The 25,603-nt window shown below is 38.7% G+C and overlaps 2 protein-coding genes across 2 annotated transcripts; both read left to right on the top strand.

The window, feature by feature from the left end:
* Window positions 1–8,021: 8,021 nt before the first annotated feature.
* LOC575987 (DNA-directed RNA polymerase II subunit RPB3) lies at window positions 8,022–24,430 on the top strand. Its single transcript, XM_030975695.1, has 7 exons — window positions 8,022–8,201; window positions 19,236–19,354; window positions 20,022–20,074; window positions 20,467–20,595; window positions 21,692–21,737; window positions 22,869–23,075; window positions 24,130–24,430. Exons 1-7 carry the CDS (start codon window positions 8,116–8,118, stop codon window positions 24,315–24,317), a joined length of 828 nt encoding a protein of 275 aa, XP_030831555.1. The 5' UTR covers window positions 8,022–8,115; the 3' UTR covers window positions 24,318–24,430.
* On the top strand, window positions 9,041–14,714 carry LOC115920267. The gene is made up of 5 exons (XM_030975696.1): window positions 9,041–9,778; window positions 10,863–11,005; window positions 11,268–11,336; window positions 11,958–12,053; window positions 12,853–14,714. Exons 3-5 carry the CDS (start codon window positions 11,278–11,280, stop codon window positions 13,115–13,117), a joined length of 420 nt encoding a protein of 139 aa, XP_030831556.1. The 5' UTR covers window positions 9,041–9,778; window positions 10,863–11,005; window positions 11,268–11,277; the 3' UTR covers window positions 13,118–14,714.
* Window positions 24,431–25,603: the final 1,173 nt, after the last annotated feature.

Below are 25,603 nucleotides of genomic sequence, written 5' to 3'. Positions count from 1 at the left end.
CACGTATAAAAAATAAAAAAAACGGCTCTTAAAGGTAGGCCTACTATGTCCCATTTGCAGGCCAACAAAAATGAAAAGGTTAGATATCAACGGCATTTGAAAGATAATACTAATTTAGAACTTCCCTAAGAAAAAAGGGGCTTGAAAATTTCTTTCAGTGGGAAAAATAACGACTATTGTCAAATCGACTTAAGTGCTATACCAATTAGTCAGTAAGTAGTCTGATTTTCAGACCATTGTACCGAATGGTCGTACGTTTTGTGCTGTACAAAGATTCCATTAGTTTAATTTTGGCCATTACAAGAAGTGGGTTTATAGACAAAGTGCTCATTACCATGCAGCTCACTTTACGTATGTTATCACCAAAGAAGAAAAACAAAACATTGTCCGACAGTGAAGTCTAGCAAGTAAACGGGTTTCCTTGCATAATTTGAATATTAGGCCACTGCTAACGTGTAAATTTCACAGATAGAACATACATTACATGTCCATAATTCCTGCAAAGTTCTACAGAATTGGTGTTGGCTGCAAAAGGGAAATAGTATCATCATTTGCCAGCGATCCGATGTACATTTTCCGCCTGGTTACGTATACTGTTTTTCGAGTTATTCATCAGTGATGATTAGATGGCGCTGTTTCTATTTCTCTGGCTCGAATATTGATTCAGTGGGATTCAGCTTCCGTTCATTCGATGCCGGTGCGGGCAATAATTTAGATGTCGTCCATGAACAGGGTGCGAGTATCTTATTAATAGGGCCTTTTTAGATTTAAATGGTTATATAAATGTTAACTTTTTAAACAAAAACTAAAGCGGGCCCCCCTCCCCCTGGCAATTTTTGTTTTAGTCCTCTTACCCCCCCCCCCTCCCCCAGCTTATTCGCCGACTGGCTGATTAGCATCTAAATACTTTCTCACGTATAAAGAAGGGCTCTTACCCCCCCCCCCCCCCCCCCGGCTTATTCACCGACTGGCTAAGTCGTTGCTAAATATTTCCTCCCAAATTTATTGTACCAAAACAAATGGGGGGAAATGTGCTCTTCTCCAAATCCTTCGCTCTTGTCACCAGTTATCAACTTTCAGAACTCAACTAAAGACATATCTATTTCAGATTGCTTACAATGATTCACTGCTTTTTTGTCCCTTATAAGCTGCACCTGTTAGACCATCATCAAGTTTGGATCCATCTGTATTTATTTTCTTAGTTGAGGGGGGGGGGGGCTAAACGCTTTTTTTTTCCCCCCCCCCCCCCCCCCCCCCCCCCCCCCCCCCCCCCCCCCCCCCCCCCCCCCCCCCCCCCCCCCCCCCCCGAAACCCAGTGATTTACAAATGTTGCTGAAATTACATGATTTTCAAGAATGTTTTCTCTTTTTGGGGTGTAAATTATACCTTTTTATGCGCTTGTTGGAAAATTACAAAATACAGCCTGGCAAAAAAAAATATTCAGAAGCCTTCGTTGGTGGTGAGCATGCACTAAAAATAAAATCTGTTAAAAAAAAAAAAAAACTCTCAACACCTCCCCCCCCTTCAGCAAAAGGAAGAAGAAAAAAGATAAAATTGTTGTAATCATGTATGGCTGGAGGTTTTTATTATAAACCGGGAGATTCTACATCGACGCGGTAGAGCGGGAGGCGAAGGGCGTGGTGGTGGTGGGGGGGGGGGGGTTCTCCCTCCAAAAACGGAAGGGTTGACAGCCCTGCTATAACCCCTGAGTTTCAAGGGGCTCAATCATTATGATTCGATCCATTAACCGTCGATCTTGATGACTTAAATGATTATAATACACGAAATAGCCGATTCAACTTTAACTTGCCAAAAAGAGAAGGTAGTATTTGGTAATTCCTTTTATTATAATGGCATAAAAAAAATGTAATTCCCTTCCTAATGTTATAAAGGAAATAGAAACTTTGCTCATCACTTGAGAGTAGAGAAGAGAAGCGAATATGACATGTTATATGATTGAAATTGTTATTCTTCTGCCGGTTCATACTTTTTCATTTTGTATATATTTACGTTTTTGTACGTTATAGAAATTCTGCATAATTATTCATCATTTTGTCCTCTTCCTCCTCCTCCCCCTCCTCTTTTTCTTCTTCTCCTTCTTCTTTTCTTCTTGTACTTACTATCATTTCTATCATCAGTTTAATGTTGTTATCTTTATTATCACAAAGTTTTTTTTCTTAGATCTTTAGGGAATTCAATCACCTAAATAAAAGAAATAGAAATAGATTTCTTTCCTACCTTGTCTCGTAGAAACACCTGTTGAGTACAGATACTTGGAACATATATTATATCACAAGTAGTAGTTCAAATATTGCACAGCACCCGTAGAAAGAATATGTAAGACCATGTACAAAGTAATGACGCTTCTTCGCGAATTAAGTAAAGAAGAAGAAACTTATAATCTCTATAAAGTAATAAGGCCTCAGAACCGAGTAGAGAAACAAGCGAAGAAATAGGACAAGAATTAAGATGAAGCTGAATTAGCTTTGCTGTAGATAGACTCTCTAGAATACGTGTGCTCTATATGAACAGCTCAGGAGAAGTGATCAAAATAGGTGTGGCAAATAAAGCAAGCAAGTGTAATGTCCCTGTACAGTATAAGCTATACCAGTACATTAGGTGGTTGCACATCCCAACCCATAGGGTATGGAATGTGCTTGCCAGAGTAAGTATTTGTGGCACTCTAGTAATGCAACAGGTGTCACTAAAGAAATCAGTAACAATGGAATAAAAGGCTAGACTTCAAGCCACACAATAAAGACAAGACAATAATATTTACAAATGCAAAGTTCTCCAAAGGTCAAGTCACTACAGTAGCTCCCCTCTAGATTTGTTGTCGAATGAAAAGTAGCAACAAATCGATGAGGAAATATAGACCTACATGCATGTTGACTTGAAAATACGAAAATATGGTAATACTGTTGAAACACAGTAAGTTTAATATGCTTCACCCGACTTCGAAAAAATCCACGAACCTCACTGGCCATCTAACTTGACGACCAGACCTGGTCTTTCGAATCTCAGGAGTGTTCTGCTTCAGTGCAGGATCCAATGCTAACGGAGCAGGATCCAGTGCTAACGGAGCAGGATCCAGTGCTAACGGAGCAGGATCCAGTGCTAACGGAGCAGGATCCAGTGCTAAGTCTGCGGAGTTGGATTGCCGAGGGACTTGGATAGGTGGATCTTGACCCTTCTTAGATTGAGCAGGGAGATCTTGCTCCATGAAAGCTGGTTTAAGTCTCTCAACACTGACAGATTCACGTTTACCATTGTAATCAATTATTGATTACAATAGTAAAAAACTTGTCAGAGCGTTGAAGGACTCGAAAAGGCCCCCTGTAAGGAGGTTGAAGGGGCCCCTTGCACTGCATCAACCCTCAAAAAGACGTGGGATGAGGAATGCAACTCTGGGTGTACCTGTGTAGGGGTAGCTCGTTGTTTGCGAGTAGGGGTGGGATGTAATTCACGCATCAGTCTCTTCAGTCTGTGGGCGTAATTAGCTGGATCGCCAGCAGAGTCAGTCTGCGAAGGAGACACAAATTGGGCCGGTAGCATGACCGTAGTACCAAAAACGAGTTCTGCTGCGGAACATCCCAGATCAGACTTGATAGCTGTACGTATACCCAGCAATACCAAGGGAAGGACCTCAGTCCAACGGACTGTGTTATGCGCCTTGAGAGAGGCTTTGAGTTGCCTGTGAAAACGCTCAACAAGCCCATTGGCTGCTGGATGGTATGCTGTTGTGCGGATGCGTTTAGTGCCAAGAAGATTAGTGAGAGCAAGGAAGAGTGCTGACTCAAATTGTCTACCCCTGTCTGTAGTAAGAGTAGTTGGAGCACCAAACACCGCTACCCATCTGGCCACAAAAGTACGTGCTACAGTATCCCCAGTGATACCTGGGATAGGTATAGCTTCTGGCCATCTGGCGTAACGATCCACACAAGTAAGAAGGTATGTGTTACCCTCTGAAGTAGGAAGTGGGCCTACAAGATCGATGTGCACATGAGAGAAACGCGCATCAGGTGAGGTAAAAGTGCCAAGTGGAACTTTTGTGTGCTTATGCACCTTGCATCTCTGGCATTCAAGACATGTTCTGGCCCATTTCCTGATATCATGATTAATACCAGGCCAAACGAAACGTTCCGTGATGAGCTTTTGAGTGGCCCTGATCCCAGGATAGTCCGTGGAGGGCGTCAAAAATAGCTCGTCTGTGTTTGACTGGAACAAGGGGTCTAGCAACACCTGTCGAAACATCACATAGCATGGTAGTAAGAGAACCAGGAAGCGATATAGACTTGAGCTGAAGCGAGGAGTCCTGTACCTCACTATCATCCTCTTGATCTTTCGCAATGGCTGCAAAATCTATGACCGAGGATGAATCAACTCTGTCGATACACAGACGGGAGAGAGCGTCTGCTGCTGTGTTCTCCCTTCCTGCTATGTGGTGTATCTCAGATGTGTATTGGGATATGAAATCAAGCTGGCGGATTTCACGAGGTGAGTGTCGGTCAGGCTTTGAATTCAAAGCATGGGTGAGAGGTTTGTGATCCGTGTAGATGGTAAATGTGCGACCTTCAAGTAGATGTCGAAAGTGCTTTACACCGAGGTAGGCTGCTAACAGTTCCCGACCGAAAGTGCTGTACTTAGTCTCGGCAGGCTGTAGTCTCTTAGAAAAGAAAGCCAACGGTTGCCAAATACCATCTACCAGCTGTTGAATAGTTCCCCCAACTCCCACATCAGATGCATCAACCAACAGGCATAGAGGAACATCAATTCTAGGATGAACTAAAACTGCAGCGTTAGCTAACTGATCTTTAGCCTGATTGAAAGCAGAAAGTTCTTGTTCACCTAGGGTGATTGGTTGGTTCTTCTTCAATCTATTTTTCAACAGATCTGTGAGAGGCTGGAGTACTTCTGCACACCGCGGAATGAACCGTCTGTAGAAATTGATCAGCCCGAGGAACTCTCGTAGTTTGGTAAGTGATGTAGGTATCGGAAAATCACGGATGATCTTCACCTTGTCACTAAGTGGCTGTATTCCTTCCGAGTCAACTTTATGCCCTAGAAAGGACAGTAAAGGTACTCCGAACTGACACTTAGCGGGGTTGAGAATGATTCCATACTCTTGCTGCAGGCGGTCAAAGAGTAAACGGAGATGTGTCTCGTGTTCGTCTTTGGTAGTACTAGCTACAAGAATATCGTCTAGATAAACATAGACGAAAGGAAGACCGCGAGTGACATCATCCATCAATCTTTGGAATGTCTGAGCTGCATTGCGAAGGCCAAACGGCATCCTAACAAACTCGAATAATCCAAAAGGGGTGGTTATAGCTGTCTTGTGGATATCGCTAGGCTCGACTGGGATCTGATGATATGCCCTGATGAGATCAATCTTGGAAAAGATTGTCTTGCCACTAAGTGACGCTGAGAAATCTTGCAAATGAGGAATAGGGTATCTATCAGGAATAGTACGAGCATTAAGCATGCGATAATCTCCACAGGGTCGCCAGTCCCCTGGTGTCTTCTTCGGAACCATGTGCAAGGGACTTGACCAGTTGCTATCAGATTGTCTGATAATGCCGAGTTCAAGCATGTGTTCAAACTCTGCCTTGGCAATCTGCTGCCGATCTGGAGCAAGCCGACGAGGGCGAGCTGAAGCAGGTGGGCCTCGAGTTTGGATATGGTGGGTGGTTGTATGCTTGACTTCTGAGTGCTTGTACACTGGCCGGGTGATGTCAGAATACTCACGAAGAAGGGAGTGGAAACGCTCCGAAGTATCTTGCTTGACATACACCGGGCTAATGATGCCTGTGTATGTACCGACTCCCTGTACTGTAAGAGTGGTGGTGGTGTCTATCAGCCGTCGATGTTTGATGTCGACTAATAGTCCATATAGTTATCAAGGAAATCGGCTCCCAAGATAGGTGTAGGTATGTCCGTGACAACAAAAATCCAACGAAAAACTCGCCGCAACCCAAGATCAAGAGTGAAAGATCTCTGGCCAAAAGTCTTAATGGGTGACTTGTTAACAGCTTGAAGTTGGATATTTGTTGCACTTACCATTGCCGATTTTCCTAACATGGAATGAGGGAAAATACTAACTTCGGCCCCAGTATCAACAAGAAAACGCGTGCCTGATTGTTTATCATGAACAAAGAAAAGGCGACTGGGTTGAATGGTGCCAAGTGAATTAGTCGCCGCTATTCCTTGGCGGGCCCGTTTCCCTGGACATATCCAGGGCGGCTTTGTCCTGCTGAGTATGAACAAGGACTTATGCACTTCTGGGCTCGTTTGCCATGCTTCCAGTGGTACCAACATTCAGCCCCAGCATGTTGTTGATGCCGACTCGGGCTACGGGAAGCTGATTGGCGAGGGCCGGAATTCTTCGGGCCTCGCTGTCGACTGCGACTTCTGCAGTCCTCCTGTATAGAACAAGTCAAGGCTTGCACCTGAGCAGCCAGTTGAGCAACCTGGGTAGAAAGTCGATGTACTTCACCAGAGTCATTGGGAGTAGCGCAAGCGTAAGTCTGCGCTGGCACTTCTTTAGGTAAGACATGAGAAATAGTAGGCGGACCAGCAACTTCAACAATTTTGTCGGCTAATGCCGCTAGCGCAACCAAGCTGACATCATCGCTTGTGGAAGCGAGAATCAACTGTACATTGGTTGGCAGGCGTTGCAAAAATAATTGCTTAAGTATACTAGTTTCCAAAGTATTAGAGCCTAATAATTGTTGCATTCTCCTAAGGAGTTGGGAGGGCGACCTATCGCCTAACTCTTCACTCGTCAGCAATTTGTTCAGACGCTTTTGCTCAGAGACAGAAGTTCGCTTAACCAGTGCTGCTTTTAGTATCTTGTACGGCTCTGTTTGGGGAGGGGCAATTAAAATATCGCGCACCTCTAGAGCTACCTCTGGTTGTAATGAGGCGACAACATAAGCAAACTTTGTAGACTCAACTGAGACACCTCTAGTTTGAAACTGAGCCTCAACCTGAGCAAACCAAATATCAGGATCATGTGCCCAAAATGGTGGAAGCTTTAAACTAACATATGAGACTTGAGGGGATGGCTCAGAAGCCTCACTAGGTAATACATTGCTATCAGTATCAGATATAATGACGATGACAAGGTAGATTAGATCAACAGAAGAAAACAAATCTGGATCACGTCGGGGTCACCAGTTTAGGGAATTCAATCACCTAAATAAAAGAAATAGAAATAGATTTCTTTCCTACCTTGTCTCGTAGAAACACCTGTTGAGTACAGATACTTGGAACATATATTATATCACAAGTAGTAGTTCAAATATTGCACAGCACCCGTAGAAAGAATATGTAAGACCATGTACAAAGTAATGACGCTTCTTCGCGAATTAAGTAAAGAAGAAGAAACTTATAATCTCTATAAAGTAATAAGGCCTCAGAACCGAGTAGAGAAACAAGCGAAGAAATAGGACAAGAATTAAGATGAAGCTGAATTAGCTTTGCTGTAGATAGACTCTCTAGAATACGTGTGCTCTATATGAACAGCTCAGGAGAAGTTAGTAGGTGTGGCAAATAAAGCAAGCAAGTGTAATGTCCCTGTACAGTATAAGCTATACCAGTACATTAGGTGGTTGCACATCCCAACCCATAGGGTATGGAATGTGCTTGCCAGAGTAAGTATTTGTGGCACTCTAGTAATGCAACAGGTGTCACTAAAGAAATCAGTAACAATGGAATAAAAGGCTAGACTTCAAGCCACACAATAAAGACAAGACAATAATATTTACAAATGCAAAGTTCTCCAAAGGTCAAGTCACTACAGATCTTATCGGTCTGTAAATATTACTAGTTTTACTTATTAATTGTGTACATTTCTGTCGTGGACCCCACTAGAATTAAGCTCTCGAGCTTTCGTGTGTTATCCTGTTCAGGCTGACTTAATTTTGATCTGTTATTCTTGTATATTGTTGTATGTTGGAAGTTTGGCAAATAAAAATCAATCAATCAATCAACCCTCCACGTTTTGCTTTCCATACACCAACGAGCTGAATCCGTCGATAGTCGCGAGCCGCGTCGCAGACATTTCTTGGACAGTTTCTGCAGATGTTCGTCTGAAATTACGATAAAGAGAATATGCCTTACGCCAACCAGCCAACGATACAGCTTACGGAGCTCACAGATGACAATGTAAAATTCATAATCGAAGACACTGATCTCAGGTAAAGCCTCTCAAATTAAATTTTCGGGGTTAGACTTGTCGAAAAGACAATGACCAAATTGAAACGGTGCAAGAAATTTGTTTAGAAAAAGAAGAACACAATTCAATTGATGGAAACTCGCTGTTTTTTACCGGTCACGATTCTTCATGTGTGTGCTTCATATTTACTTGTGCTTTCAGCTACGGATTTTACTATGTCCATCATTTGGCGCTAGTGTACTTTCGTATCCATTTTTGACCCGTACCCGTAACTCTGGTGTGGAGTCTACCCCACTAAAACATACCAAAACATAGATCTAGACTCTACCACAAATGGCAAAAAATCAACTTGATCTTCATCAATTGTTCATTAAAAATAATTGGTCATGATATAAAGTCGTTATAGACTCTATCTAGACTAACCCCTTTCATGTCAATTTTCTTTTCTTTTTTGGAGTATTTCTTCCTAAAAACGAAGACATTATAATTTCACTTTCTCACAGGTTTCACGGCAAACCGTTGTGCAATTGCATCCTGTATCATACCGACGAAGGGTGTGGGCACGCCTGCGTGCGTGAAGTTATTGACTGTATTAATTGAATTCATGCACGCTCGCGCGCCTGCAACCTAGCCCTTGGCCTTTTGCCTGTCGGTACGGTACGGTATGCAATTGTATAGTAATTGTGCAGCATCCTTAAATACTCTCTATAATTTTATATTATCAATAAAGAAAACAATCAGTGGATTGTGAGGCAATGACGTCAAAAGACTCATGTCATGAGTGAGTTGCCAATTTTTGAATTTGTCTTGTGATTTTCAAAGTTTTTCATGTCATTAAAGGTATAGTTGAGTATTGGTAATTTCCAAAGTGCCCCTCCAAAACAAATTTGGTTTATTTCAGTACCATATGAAAGATCATCGAAAAAAACATGGGAGATGATAATAATTCCAAATCAAATGCTCTAATTGTTGTGCAATTTGCTTTCAAAACATTATATAAAAGTGTTTGACGTCCGGACATCACTTTTGACTTTCGACGGTTTATTTTTTGAATTTACGTGTTTAGCTCCCTCTATGTCATTTAACAACCAGCGTATTTACAACGAGTGTTTGAGTTCGTTGGTACGTACAGTACAGTACTAGTAGCTAGCAGGCGGGTATCCGACCGCGCGCTAGTAATACAGTACAGCTGATCAATTCCAATACGCTGCTTTCACGTAAAGTATAACACACACAGTACAGCTCAGATCAGATTATCACCGGCGCCGATCGAACGCTAGACAGCTACAGACAAGCTTTGATTGAAATACGATAACGAGATCGAAAAGGAGCTCGAGGTCACGGACGATGGCCGACTCGGACTCAGCTAGTGCTAAGCCTAAGGACAAGGCTAAGGCTACGCTAAATCGGAATAAGACTAAGTAAGACGGTAAGAGGAAGGAGAGAAACAAGCAATGGCAGCTCGACCATCCGGACCAGAGGAGGCGCGGGAGTGGCTGTGAACAAGGCCAGGGTACGGCGGAGAAACTTCGCGAGCTGCAGGCGGCCTTCTCGTTGCCGAGTCTAGAGGATGCAATAGACATGCCAGCTCACTGAGAGGTAAGTTGAAATGATATAGAGTCTACGCCCCACTGCATTGGGTAGGCCTACCGTTTTAATTTGATCTAGTCTAGAGACTAGATGCATGGAATCGGCAAATTTAAGAAATTACGTTTTGTTATCTCTTGCCTTGGATTTTTAATTCAGATTTCATGAATCATATGATATTGATAGTCTAGCCTAGGTCTACAGTAGACCGAAAGCTTCAGTCTCTATATCGTCGGTTGTTCCACTGAGACTACGTCTGGCTCCACTAGACCTCCGGATGAATTTGGTTCAAATGAAAATATTGGAAGCATAGTCTATGCGATCCTACAATATTCAGTGAACGTTGTCGCGTTGAAATCGAGTCTAAAGTGATGAAATTGTAAATAATAATCTCTTTATGGGGTATACTATAACTCTCTCTCAAGGTCAATATATTAATTCAGCTATACAACAAGCTACAATTGACCGATTGGCTATTACCTTTTTGAAATTATATATCACAACTACATATTCCGGGATTTTTATGGTAGCAGCTACCGTTGTACGACCGTAGGCGCTATTTTAAATTTATCAAAATTTACCGGGAGCAACGGTAAATTTTTATATTCAATTTTTTTCGAAAGCAGAAGTGTTTTAGGAGCTAAATTTTCTAGTGCTTATAATACTTCCACAGGGGCATCCAAATATATCAAAATTGTAAAGAATCACTATCCACCCAATTTTCAAAATTTCCCAAAACTTTGTAATAGACCCTACCTTTAATGTCCCTCGTTACAACTGCAGTTTTCTTTGTAATGATGACGTGCAGGGCTAGTCAACCGGGTAAACATCCTGCTCTTTTTAAAAGTCGACAAGGTTATACTATAGCTTGCTTGAGATGTGACTGTCTCATCTATATTTATCTCTACCAAAGAGTGTCTCAACTTCACATACATGACAGAGAACCAATGCATCAGTTATTAGTCATGCAAATTCCAAATCTGGCTAGCTGTGATAATTATTAGAGAATGCCATCTTCAAAATAATTTCTTTTGGTGATTTAAAATCTGAATGTTTTTTACTTTGTGAATGACTTTCGTTTCTTCACCTTTTACAGATATGAAGAACAGACAACACAATCCATCCCCAGCGAAGAAATTCCAAGCAGCAGTAGGGGAATTAGCAGGTGAATAGTACAAGTCACCTTTGACCGCAAATTCATGGAGAACTTGGCCTACTCTGCTGATTTGCTCGCTTCAGGTAGGATTCTGTATACATGTACGAAAGGCTCTGTAAATTGAGAGGAATTTAATGAGAATGCGTTCATTACGTACATGTTTGCAAGATTGAGCTCTTTTTCGGTTATGACCTATAAAATTGGGACATATCAGCAGGTCAAGATAATGCATCTTATTTGCTCATGTGTATGACATGGGATTTTCAATATTGATTTTGTGGTATGAAAATAATGAAATGCTCTATCATTTATATCAGTTTTTATTTTGTTTTCATAATTCCTTAGGCACACCAGCATGCTCGAGTGTTTCCACAACCATATACTGATGTATGCTTCCAAGCGGTATTCCTTTGAGTAAGTATTTTTAGTATCATTTTGTATGTTTGAAGTAAGATTGTGGAAAAGTTGAAACATATCATTACAGTACGGTTACAGTTACAATATCATATTTTGAAGCAAATAGCAAAGTTAATGAGAAATTATGAATGACATCTATATAAATGCTGAAATCACTTTTGGATGCATGCAGAGTCTTGAAACAGCAGACTTTGTATCGTACTTGTGTCGGTACCTGATGTTAAGTCAAGTTGGAGTGGTTGTAGCAGGGAAATGTAACTACCTTTAATTAAGAGTCAATAATTTACAACACAAATCCAGAACTGAAGTGAATGGCTCGTATTCACAAAGGAGGTTTGTGCAAACCATGGTTTGGCCAAGGTTTACATCTATGGAATGCCATTTGTAAACTGATGGAGAAGGAATGTAAACTCCATACTTGTTAACAATGTTAATTTACAATTTACGGTATGCGAGCAGCATTCCATAGATGTAAACCATCGTCAAACCATGGTTTGTACAAACCTCCTACAAACCTCCTTTGTGACTACGGGCCAATGAGTCTGAGATTTGTCTAAAGCATTTACTATTCATTCATCATGGTAGTGGTAATACCAATTGTTTGTCTTATCCATCCAGCTACCCAGCAAACCGGGCAAGGAATTTGCTTGCGGTCATCGACTACATGGCACACAAGGACAGGCCCGACCAGATTGATGAACAAGGCAATACAAAGTGAGTGGAAATTAGAAAGAAAGAAAAAAAGGTTTTCTTTTCTTTCTTGTTTTTCCTATTTTTATTTGTACATTTTTTTTTAGATGGACAAGGCAATCCAAAGTGGGTGGAGTAAAAAAAAAAACATGATTTTTTGTTTTCCCTGTGTAGTTGGACAGGGCAATCCGAATTGGCAGTTCTTTCCCATGAAATTTATCAATTTTGGGGAAATTATTAAATATCTAATTGTCCTTCCTGGGAACGCCCCTTTTAAATCGCCAAAATATGACGTCATCTAAAGAAGTTGTCCCTGTACACGACGCACATCTAAATTATGTAGATGACGGACTGTAAGCTGATGGTTTGTCAATCATGCTGCTGATTTTGGACCCTAAATGCGGACTTGGATTCAGTGTAATAATATACTTGGTGTGTAATGCAAGGTTCTGGAGTCATCAAAATCATCATAAATTTGGCAGAGTTTTGGTAAAGTAACAATCACTTACACAGAAAGATGTTTATGGGACAACACACATGGTGTCGGCCTGTCGGGGCTAGTACTACCCTCATTTCCTTATCTTTCTATGCTCATTACTCAGCCAGTATACATTTTCTTCCAAAATTGTTTGGCACATGACATTTATTTGTAATCTTGAACATTCAGTGTAAGTTTCGTTAGATTCTGTGAGAATTCATTTTCTTTTTTTACCAGAACTCAAGTTTATCTTTAAGAGATATGAATCATTTCCAATTGACAAGAATGAGTGTGCATATAATGCAACTTGTTACATTTTGCATGTTCTTTTATTTTATGATACAGATATGTTGCAGTATGGTCAAAGCGTGCCAACAACTACGTGGCCCGGAAGGAGAAGGTCCCCAAGACCTACCCCTACATGTATGTACAAGGACTCATCGGTGCGATACTGGAACGCAGAGAACAGGACCAAGGACCACTGTTCTCGAAGGCTGTTCTGCTCCCTGATGACCCTAGACACACAAGGCCCCGGCTTGCACCATTTCCTCCACCACAAGTTGATGTGATCCTAGCCAGGAGACTAGGCCGATTAGAGAAATCCATGTAATCCTCTGTAGTGAACATTTGGGATTGTCTGACTTGAGAACTGCTTTTTTTCGAGCAGAGACTAAGGGATCCAAATGGCGTCCTTCCGTCCATCCTCCGTGACTGTACACAAATTTGAATGAAGTCTAATGTGAAATCTTACCTGCAAAAATCAATTAGGGTTGCTAACTTTCCAACCCTGCATCTGTTTGTAACCATACTTGATTGGTAGATGCCCTTTATTGGCCTCCATGATATTCTGGAGTTGAAGGTCACATAAGTAGGTCAAAGGTCAAATGAGGTTCATTGTTGCATGATTGCATGCAAGACTCTTAATCGCCTCGATTTAATTTGTCCATGTGGCATGTTTTTAGGCTATCTTGAGGATTGGTTGGAACTTAACATTTTGAACTCATTTGGTTGCTAATGATTTTGTGGTCCGGAGGTGAAAGATTGCATGGCTTAGCATTACGAGCATGTATTCTTGATATGTCAGAGACCCTTTGACAAAATACCACCAAACTTGATACTAGAGTGTCCCTGGGGATCATGGGGATGTGGTTATCTGGAGAAAAAAAATCACATAACACATGATATACATGTACCAGAAATAAATTGTTATTGTTGCTAGATTAGCCACCATGCTTGGCACTTGTATATTGTATTACAATAAGAGGTTGGCAAGTTTACAAATGGAAGAAATGTAGGAATATAAAAGACAAATTGTGACATCAGTGTATAAAAGCTCTATGTGATTTATACAATTCATAATTTGTGATAAAATCAGTGCTTGCTCATGTGGAAATGGTGGATATTTCAATTTGTATCTATTTGGCAACCTATATTCCTTGAAGAAGTTACGGTAGTAATTATAAAATTTACAGCCAAGAGGTCAAACCATGAGTCAACAATGTGTTTGGTTTTAGTGACTGTGCATGTAACTGAGGTGACAGTCGATCATGAAAAAGACTATACTTCGGAACCTGTTGAAAATCAACATGGACAGAAGAAAGATTTGTAGAATATCTTATTGTAAATAGTCTTCATTTTTTGTTTAATGCAATCAATGTGACTAAAATAATGCAAGCGAAAAAGAGAAATGATCACAAGACAGCAAAACAGTTGGTTTCATGCATCATTTGAATCAATGAACGTGAATCAGCTCAACGCCAAAGTATTGCGGTTCAAGGTTATACCATCAAGAGATATGCTGCCTGTAACTACTTTGTAGTTTGAAAGGGTGTATAAAGGAATAAGGATACAGTTGGGCAGGCGAGTCTTTCTGTTGGTCTATTGTAAAAAACTGGGTCAAATTTTTTCCAATTTTTTTGCAAATTGTAATAAAACTTGGTATACCGATTGACCCGAGGGTGTGCAAGACACATTTGTTGTGTCTGTCTGTTAAGGTACCTCCATGGTAACCAAGCTTTGCACAAAGAATACAATTTGTTTTAATAATCTTGTGGAGCATATTCTTTCCAAGTTTTAGCAATTTTATAGTTTTGGTATCTTTGATGAGGCATTATAATAACAGTATAAAACTCAATGCATGTGCAGTGTGTAAAATAAGTATGTGAGCAAACTATTGGAAGTAGTTTGATCGATTCATATGAAACTCAGTACACACAACGCAGAATTGTCTTTTGTGCTTTTGTAGGACATGACCAGTTTTGAAATGTCTGTGCTATTTTTTTGAAAAACCTTATGTTGGATGTTAATCACTTGAGGTGATATTCATAGTCGAGCATTAGGGAAGATGAAAGACATATATGTACCTAACTATACTTAATGTTGTGCTGAAACTGATATGATTCAGGATTTGAGATCGATATGGAGTATGTATACATGTATACTCGTACACATTAAGGAAAAGAATCACTCAGACAATTTTTAAAGCATTTATATATAAAGTAAGATGTGAAACTTAAAAGATAAAACCAGTTATGGTCATGCGACTGCATTGTGAAAGGATTGTTGTGGAATCGATCAGAAAAGGTTGATCATCTAGCATATAAGTCTTGGTGTGTACTGCAAGGTTCTAGAATCATCGAAATGATAAAAAAATTGGCCCAGTCTTGGTAAAGTTACAAGCACTGTACACAGAAAGATGTATATGGGACTACGCACAAGTGCGCGACACATGCGTTATATCTATCAAGTCCAAATAGATATAATAATTTACCAAATATATCAATTAGTAGGCAGTTTCTCGGCAAAATTTGTATGATCACGTACTAGTCAAAACATTGTGTGCGGGCAAGCACTGAATCAAATGACCGGGGTAATAGTATATTTGTCAAGCGCGTAGAAACATTACTGTTATAGATACTTTTCTTTGGTAAACTTATCTACACATTGCCTATAGAGTATGTCAAGTTTTTATGAAAGACACAAGATAAGATGTATATAAATAAGCAGTAACTAATAAGTAACAAGACATGGTGGTATACAAATAAAGTATATTGCTCCTTCTTAATGACGACGGTTAAAGTTGTCATAGCGATAGATGCTAAATAAAAATGTGCCTTTTTTAATACACATGATCTGTTTGTATGCAATGGTTGAAATCAACATCACGTTTAAATATTGCCTTCAGTACAGCAATTATAATTTGTATTCATCTCAATAATGTTGTGTAAATTTAACTGTTAGTTATGGCCGAATAAAGCTTTCAATGTACACCATAAAAATATGTTATGTATCTTCATTTTAGCATTACTATAATTATATTAAAATCTTATGTCTTTACACATTTACAAGTTATCACGTACTGACGTAGGTCATGCAATACACAGGCACTGTAGAACACAACTTATTTACAAGAAGTTACAATCACTTTTTTTTTTAAACTTTACAATTGCATGCAGTACCAAAATAAGAATACTGAAAAACACTGCATTATGGACAAGTATGAATCAAGTAAGATGTTAAATTAATTCACTACTGTTATTCATTATAGTATACTGATACAACAATTTTTAATATTTTTTTTAATTTATTTCTTTTTATTTCTCCACTTTCCCTTTAGCCATGTACCTTCATGTTGTTATATATGTTAAAGGTGTCGCTCTGGACCTATAACATATGATAAGACAAAAAATCCACCAGTTATTTCTGATTTCTATCAAATTTTTAGATTTTGTGTTGTTGTTGTTGTTTGGTATTATCGGCGTTTCATTCTTTTTTAGAATATTTACGCCTTTCACTTTATTTCTTTTTTTTCTTCTATTTTTGGTACTATTTTTCAATTCATATTCATCTCTTTTTTTTTGGATAATATAATCTCAGATCTACTGGTCCATGAAAACCCCTCACCGCAATTGGCACCTTCCTGCCAGACCGGCGCGGTACATTGCGCAATCTTCTCGGCCATCATTGGCCTAGGCAACTCTGGTGCCGGTGAGAGGATTCTGGGGTAGATCTTTTGTGTCTCTTGTTTGGGGTTTACCGTCCTCAATCCGTCTTTACTCTTTCTTACCTTTTCTCTTCTAGTATTTTTCCATTTTGTAAAACCTTATTTTTCTATCAAAGTGGGTATCAACATCTTAGGGCATTTGGTTGTCGTGCGATATGTGCCAAAAAAAAAATGTGGATTTAGTAATTCCTTTTTGAATGAAACATGGATTTAGCTTCTTTTGGAATTGAATGGATTTAGCTCCTTTTGGAATGAAACTGTAATAATGTTGTTTACTTTCTTTTCGAAAGGTTATATTTATGTGTGATTTCACTATTATTATTTAAAAGGAAAGGTTTGCTGCTAAATTTGAATAAAATTTCAGTGACTTTATTGAGAAAATATGATTTATTTTTTATTTTTTAGGTACAATAACATGTTTCATTCCAAAAGGAGCTAAATCCACGAAAATAAAAAATCAAAAAATTTAGTAAACATCAGAAAAGCCGAAGGGAAGATTTTTTCTTATCATTATTGGCAGATAATCAGGTCCATGCAGGGTGACACCTTTAACATATATAACAACATGAAGGTATACATGGCTAAAGGGAAAGTGGAGAAATAAAAAAGGCAATTTACTCAGAAGTACCCAAAGTGGATTTGGCTCCTTTTGGAATGAAACTCTTCACATATTATAAAAGGAAGACAAGTAATATAAAAGGAAAAACGAAGGCCCACGTCATTTACATAGAAGGTAGGTGGACAGATAACCTCGATGTTTTTAATCTAATTTCATCTGGGAGATCATTCCACAGCTTTGTTCCTACAAACGAAATACAAAATTGCCCTTGCGTTGTCTCACATATTGGTTGATAGATAGAGTAAGCCACTTTCTTTACACTGTAGAAGTAATCAACTGGGTCATACGACGTACAATACATACACATACACTACTACTAGGTCGAGCGTACTCGCACTACATACACATACAGTATTCGCATATCGCGCTCAAAAACAATAGCGCTACCAGTACCACAGACCATGCAATTATGTGCAGGCCTCGCATACCATAATGTGTATAATATAAATCAGTCAGCGCGCTATAGACATGGTTCGGATATTACTTGCACGCCCATATCCGATCGTCGTCTTGGCGAAAATTCACGGTGTGCTGCCGCTTGACCGAGAGGTGGCGCTATACAATTACACTGAACACGCCTCGAAAGTAAAATTTTTGATAAATAAAATCATTTGCAGTCGAACAGGTTTTTTGCATATAAATTCACTCTAATGTAATATTTCGGATTTATATCTTCAATGATGCATTCTTAGACATTTATTGTATGTTTTTTTATGTTTAGATCATAGTTTCGTTCGCTAATGTGAGTATTGACCAACACTCAACTATTCCTTTAAAAGATTCATAACTTTCTTATCCGATTTTGCTCAAACTTTTTTGATTAGTTTGTCTAATTTTTCTGCTTCTATTAAAAGTAAGTTATTTTTGGAGTGGACTTACACTTTAAAGTTCTACGTGCAATTGGAGACACATAAACTTGTTTATTTAATAGGTTTTCCTTTAATTTTGATATTAAATTTTGAAACAAATATATATATTTCTCCAGTTTAAACCCCTCAACAATTATAGACAATACCTCCATTATAAAACACAAAAGAGAGAGAGAGAGAGAGAGAAAGAAGAAAAAAAAGAATGACCTACCGGTTTATAAAAAAAGATGATGAGGAGAAAAGGAAAGAATAATGATGAAGAAAACAACCGGAAAAAGTCTAGAAGACAAAATCCTGCCATCTGCATGCATTCCTGTTTCATTTTGAACAAAAAAGTTGCAATTTTATGATTGTTCATTATATGTTCATTAGAAGTAGACCTATAGTTTATACCGGTAGTACATTAGCAATTTAGTCCATTTTTATTTTCTGCGTGAATTCTCACCACACCGGCCTCGGTCATAAGTTTTAAATCATGTTGTGAAAAAAACATTGTGTTTGAAATCTAATACCTTAATTAACGTTGTATAAACTGCCCTTGTGTATTAACCGCACCCCTCTTTTTCGCCCTAAAAAAAAATTGAAAAAATAGTTTTTGTTTTTGCCGACTCTGTCGGCAGCAAGCCAGGTCTGTGTTAATAAACCCATGCGGGAAGGCCTTTAATTTAACTGCGAGGTGCAGTTGAATGTGTAAGATCATTCATGTATTATTAAAACACAGTAGAGGACCTAAAAAAGTAGGATAGAACCTTGTGGTACGCCGTGTGTAATAGAAGAAAAATTGAAGGAATTATTATTATAAACTACATATTGAGATCTATCAGAAAGATTACTTTCAAATCAAGATGACAGACAAATTTGAGTGTTGTTCTAGTTTCCGAGTGGTGAGTGGACACACCGATTACTGAGCTGTGAGACATTACCAGGCATAGCACCAGGTGGAAGGGCATAAATGGAAACTTTCAACAACAAAAAAACCCAAATGGAAGGGGTAATTTGCTGATAGTTCAAAGTTGGGTAAAGTTGTCTCTGAAATAGGTGTTCTAGAGAAGGAGGAGGGGGCATTGGGGATAGTTCTCTGCAAGGTACTTGTCCTGTAGTGGATTGGTAGTACTTTTTTTTCTTCCTAGAAATAATGAATCAATACCAATTTGTAAAGCACTAATCCAGAATATGTTCATCAATTTACAGGTCAACTAAGTTACTCATTTTCTTCTTCTTCTTTATTGATCACTAGTGTTGCCAACAGTATCAGGAGGACTATCTTGGCTGAGGTTCCCACCATAGCTATTGACTGGGTGGAAATTCAAGCTAATAGCTCCGTTCTGCATGATGAATTCATTTCTCATAGAGTTGGTAAGCTTTGGCAAATCATAAAGTTTTTTTTTTTTTTTTTTTTTTTAGAGTGGGGGGGGGGGGGGTGACATGTAGTATTTTGTGCCAACTCATTTTAGATGTCTTCAAGATAAAAACAATAGCAGTACAGGGGAGTGTTTCACAAACGCTAAGATCGACTTTAAGCTGGACTTAACTATTGCACGCCATATATGCCATTGTTTGCCCTCACAATGCCCTTTACTGGCATTGGTCTCTCAAGAGACATACAAATCATGGTCACAAATCTACAGAATTTACACTCTTTGGATAATTTGTTATTGAAGGAAAAATATAATCTAAAGATCATGATGGTGAGAGCAACCAGTGGCATGATTAGCTGCCATAGTTAAGTCCAAATTAAAGTCGATCTTAGTCTTTGTGAAACACTCCCCAGATGTTTATTTCATGTTGGTCAAAAATCAGAGAGTAGTATTTTTTTCTACTAGTCCAAATTGACAGGTTGGCATTAGGCTGTTCACTTGATGGATTACAAATTTTCTCGTGTGTAGCTGACTGGAAAAAAAATGGATCATGTAATAACCTTGACCAACAACTCTGAAATGCAGTTTGTGAAGAAAAGATAATGAATGTTTTTGGTTCAATTTTGTTATTGTCTAATGAGCTGAACTTGTTCTCTGTTTTGTAGGTCTCATCCCACTGACAAGTGATGAAGTAGTTGACAAACTCAACTTCAACAGGGTAAGTGGCTTCATTCATATCTCTTCTTTGTTCTCTGCTTTTAGTGCTGTAACCTTTCAGTTCATTTCTTTTTAATTCATTTAATTTCTTTAAACTTTAAAAACTGGAAAGAGGTTGTAAGTCGCTCAAGTATGCACTATTTTTTTTTTTTAATTGGAGTGTTGCAATAAATATTATAATATTGACTTAGTTGATGTGCAGACAATCTGGTATGAGTTATATTTTATGTAAGATTGGTTATTTTGATAAGATAGTAAAGAAAGAAGTGCACTAAATATGGTAATACCAACTTTGGGCAAATGCTCAATATCTTGGGCACTTGGAAATCACTATATTAAGGCAATGCCATTCAAACTGATAACATTATTGTACTTTATTTCTGTATTTAACAGGACTGTGGATGTGAGGAGTTTTGTTCGGATTGCTCAGTAGAGCTGTCACTAGATGTGAAGTGTACGGATGATCAGACACGTCATGTTACCTCTAGGGATCTCCTCTCAAGTAACCAGAAAGTTGTCCCGGTAAGCACTCGCCTCCTCTCCGCATCATCAAGCGTAATGTTATCAGTACCGGGGGATGTTTCATAAAGCTGTGCGTAAAGTTAGGCAGGACTTTAGTGTGTTGCAAGAAAATGAATAGGTTTGGGTAGAATCATTTTCTATAGGGAAATGGAGAATATTCATTGAAAATATATTAGAGTATTTGATGCTCCAACAGAAAAAAGAGAAAATGTATTAGAGTATTTTATGCTAAACCAAAGATAGAGAAAATGTAGTAGAATATTTTTAGCTCCAACTCTTTTGTTTTCTGTCTCTGCCATGTAGTTCTGATTTTTTAGGAGAATACCAGCATCAGTGATTTTGTGACATTTTATTTTCACTCTCCTATGCTCCAAAACTAACGATTTATTGATACATGTACCTAACCATTTTTTCAGGTAACTTTTAATGATATTCAGTGCCCTTGCAGATCTGTAAGTTGTCCAAATCCAATTAATTACCGTATTTGCCGACGTAAAGGCCGCAGTATTTTTAGAAGAGAAAATATCAAAAAGTTGGGGTGCGGCCTTTGCGGCGAAAGAGTAAAAAAAAAAAAAGTCGCAAGTCAAAACCATGAAACACAGCACGAATTTGTACATATGGGACATGACGGACATTTCTAGAATAACTGTCTAGAGTACACATGTCTTACCGACAATTATGTGTTATATTTTTTAAATGAAGAGCAAAGTTTTGTCAATCTCGAAAATAAAATTCATAACTTACCAACCAAACTCTACTGGTAGATCTAGATTTAAGTTTTTGCCATAGCTAAAGCCCCCTCAATCCTCTCGCTCGCGCGATCAAAGCTATGGCGCAATACTCAAGAGAAAGACGCAATATATACACAAGAGAAAGCTGGAAGGGATAGCATCAGGGCCGGGATTGCCGAGCGGTCTAAGGCAGTGATTTGGGTCACATCTGCATTTGTAGGGGAGGGTTCATATCCCGCCTCCGACAATTTTTTTTTTAAATGTCGAAATCGGGGGTGCGGCCCATGCGTTGCTGCGGCCTTATCGCCAGCAAATACGGTACGTTGATCATCTCACCATTTTGTTTTACTATTTTTAATTTTCAGGTTCCGTCAAGAAATCAGGAATCGAGTGACTATGGTGAAGTAGATGGTGAGTTTTTAAAACAAAATAAAGAAGATGTTGACGTAATAGAGCCTTCCTTAAATTTCTTCAAGGGTTGGAAAATCATAAAATCCTTGAATGTTACAAGTAGAAAAGTATGGCCACTGGTTTTTGGATCACAAGGGTCCGCGGTTCCAAGTCCCGCCACGGCACTAATGTCCTTTGGCAAGACATTGATCTACATTTGCCACTCTCCACTCAGGTATTACATGGGTACCCGGTAGGATGCGAAAGCTAATGTGGTTAGATGAACAAGTTTGCGCTTGTAAAAAATGACGCCTGGCTGGATTGCTCCCAGGGAGTGGAGAATGTGCATTCATTGTGTGCGGGTAAGCCTGAATCCGATGACCGGGCTAATAACATATATCTGATAGGGCCTGCGGTCCTGAAAAGCGCTATATAAGAAGAAACTATTATTATTATATATTATTAAATGAAAACGTTTAGAGGTAAATTTCAGGCTAATAATAAAGGAGTCAATGATAGCAAAATAGGGCAATATTGTGTATTTTATTTTGCTACTCAATGCTTCAAGGGTATTGTTATCTGTTTTAAAGGTAAAGACCAGTTATGGTCATGCGATTGCATTGTGAAAGAAACGTTGTGGAATCGATCAGAAAAGGTTGATCATCTAGCATCTAGCATCTGCAAGGTTCTGGAATCATCAAAATGATAAGAAATTTGGCCCATTCTTTGTAAAGTTACAAGCACTATACACAGAAAGATGTATATGGGACTACCCTATATCTCTCACAGACCATGAGAGAAACAAATTTACCAAATATATGAATTAGTAGGCGGTATCCCGGCCAATTTTTTATCATCATTGTATTTTAATAGTCAAAACATATTCTTTCACATGATTGGTAATGAGAGCTTCCATTTCATTTTTTGAAATTGGGGCGTTTCCAATACTGGTCTTTACCTTTAATAGCAGTTTTGAAGGACAAAATAATACCACCTGCCCTACATCCCATGGGCAACACAGTTTGCCAGACAGTTACAGTTACTACTTAAAACATTCACTTGCCCTACCAGCAATGCTTTTTCTATATTTGGTGAAAACATTGAGCAATACAGTGGTTATTCTGTAGCACTCTCCCTTTTCATATCCATTAGACATCCTGATCGTGAAGCTGAGGAAAGGGCAGGAGCTGAGGTTACGAGCTTATGCCAAGAAAGGTTTTGGTAAAGACCACGCCAAATGGGTCCCCACTGCGGCCATTGCTTTTGAATACGACCCTGATAACATTATGAGGCATACAGTCTACCCTAAACCAGAGGAATGGCCCAAGAGTGAATTCACAGAAGTAGATGAAGACACAGGTAAGTCCTCTACATTTTTTGTATAATAATTTTTTTGGAATAATTATTTAAATTGTAGTTTAAATTGTTAAATTGTTAAATTAATTTTTAAAGGTATAGACCAGTTCTGGTCATGCGATTGCATTGTGAAAGAAACGTTGTGGAATCGATCAGAAAAGGTTGATCATCTAGCATTTGGTGTGTACTGCAAGGTTCTGGAATCATCAAAATGATAAGAAATTTGGCCCAGTCTTGGTAAAGTTACAAGCACTGTAGACAGAAAGATGTATACAGGACTACCCTATATCTATCCAGTCCGGATAGATATAATAATTTACCAAATATGTCAATCAGTAGGCAGTTTCCCGGCAAAATTTATATCATCATGCATTAGTCAAAACATTCTTTCACATGATTGGCAATAAGAGCTTCCATTTCATTTTTTGAGAGGTGGCGTTTCCAAAACTGGTCTTTACCTTTAAATTATTATGAATTTGTATTTTTTGTAAGTATCATTTTTTTCTTTTTATATTATGGTCTGTTCTTCAACATGCATGGAAATAAATGCTACTCCATATTTAACATGCTCTTAAGATTTAGATATAACTAGGAAATTCTCTTATGTCATAAGTGTTCATGTACACTACAGATCTATAGCAGAGTGCCCTGCATATGATGAGTATGTTCATAATGAAACTATTACTACAGTGAACTGATTTATAGCATCCAAGGGCCAAAAGAATAGCAAATCCCATGATAATGAAATAATTTTTTTTAAATCAAAACCGAAGTTAGATGTACATATTAATTGATCTATTATCGCAAATTCAAGTATCAACAACAAATTTCCTCTAATTGTTAATAAAATGAATTATTAAACCAATAGACATTTTTGTTTTAATACATGTAAGTATGTATCAGTTGAAATTATCTAATGTTAAAAGAGATTGAAATTTGCATGTTTTGCCTTTATGTACATTAATTCCCATGAAATCATCATATATTGTACTCACTAATACAGTGAAGCATCTTTATTTGTTATCATTTGTACATGTATTTTGTTTTTCCAAAAAAGCCCAGGGCAAGTTTGATGGCGACGCTGTTCCTAACAAGTTCTTCTTCAATGTCGAGTCTATCGGTGCTCTGACGCCTGAAAACATTGTCTTCTCTGGATTGTCTGTACTGAAGAAGAAACTGAGTGATCTCCAGACGCAGCACAGCCATGAAGCACAGGCACAGGCCGAGGGATTAGCCATCAACTGAGGAATGAAGGGTGGTGTTTGTTTGTTTGTTTGTTTGTAAGAATTCAGGATTATTCAAGACTCTAAGTTCTGAGATCAGTAGAAGAGACAGAGAGAGAGATCATAAGAGAGAGAGAGAGAGAGAGAGATAGAGAGAGAGATGGAGAAAAAGAGATAGAGTTAGAGATAGAGATAGAGAGAGAGAGATGGAGAAAAAGAGATAGAGTGAGAGAAAGAGAGAGAGAGATGGAGAAAAAGAGATAGAGTGAGAGGAAGAGAGAGAGAGAGATGGAGAAAGAGATAGATAGAGGGAAAGAGCCAGCAAGATGAGAGGTTTTTGGAAATAGCAGACATCATGAAGGAAGTAGAGATCAATGGATGTCAATGTTCATCCCTTCCTATATGAATACCGGTAGATACTCTCTGTGAGGCCATGCCACCGCTATACTTCAACCCTTTGCTCTTAAACTTGATGTCATACATGTACAGTCAAACCTGCTTTAGTCTACAAAGACCACATTTTTTGTTTCCCTTGAAAATGGTTTCTCGTAGAATCATGTACTAAAGGAACCTGTCTACAAAGACCACTTCGTCGCCTGGCTGGCAGAAGGGCGTTAGCTCGAATTTCAGGTCAATAATGAAACTTTAAGCAGAAGGGCGTTAGCACTAAATCGCCTCAAACTTTTATAAAGCTTGACTTATTTCCGAGAAAAAAAAATTGTGGACGTGTTTTACTACAACATTTTTATTATGTTTTAAACAAATTTTCGGGACAGAAAGCAGTTTTAATATAAAACAAGTCTTTAAATGTGAATAATTCGAAAAAAAGTAGTTTTCGAGTCGCTTCTGCCACCCGGCCGACGACTTTTTGTGTTTCCCTTGGGTGATCGCTATAGACAGGTTTGACTATATCCTTAGTCTGGCCAGACAGACGTAGTGAATTTTGAATATGAACGGCAAGGAGGAGACTCGTCACTCATGGGAAATACATCTTAGCCAAGGATATAAATCGGGCCTAATATAAATTCCTTTTTACTCCTATTTGACAATGATCCACTTGAAGGAAATCAAGCTTGATAGTAGACAAATTGGCTTTAATGTGAAGTAAGGTAGAGATTAATTGCCCTTTATTAGTACTGAAGGCACTTTTTACTGACCAAGCTTCTTTTCTTTCTTCCTTAAAATTCCAGAGAGATTAAAAAATTACAGGTATGGCTTTGTGGAACACTATTTTTAACAAGATAAAAATAAAAAGGGCGTACCGTACATACCAACTTCAAATCTTCTGTCATACATGTTCATCAATTT

Source organism: Strongylocentrotus purpuratus, unplaced genomic scaffold (genome assembly GCF_000002235.5).
Source record: "Strongylocentrotus purpuratus isolate Spur 01 unplaced genomic scaffold, Spur_5.0 spur5_scaffold_8, whole genome shotgun sequence".
NCBI classification, from domain to species: Eukaryota; Metazoa; Echinodermata; class Echinoidea; order Camarodonta; family Strongylocentrotidae; genus Strongylocentrotus; species Strongylocentrotus purpuratus.
This window is presented reverse-complemented; position numbering and strand designations above follow the sequence as displayed.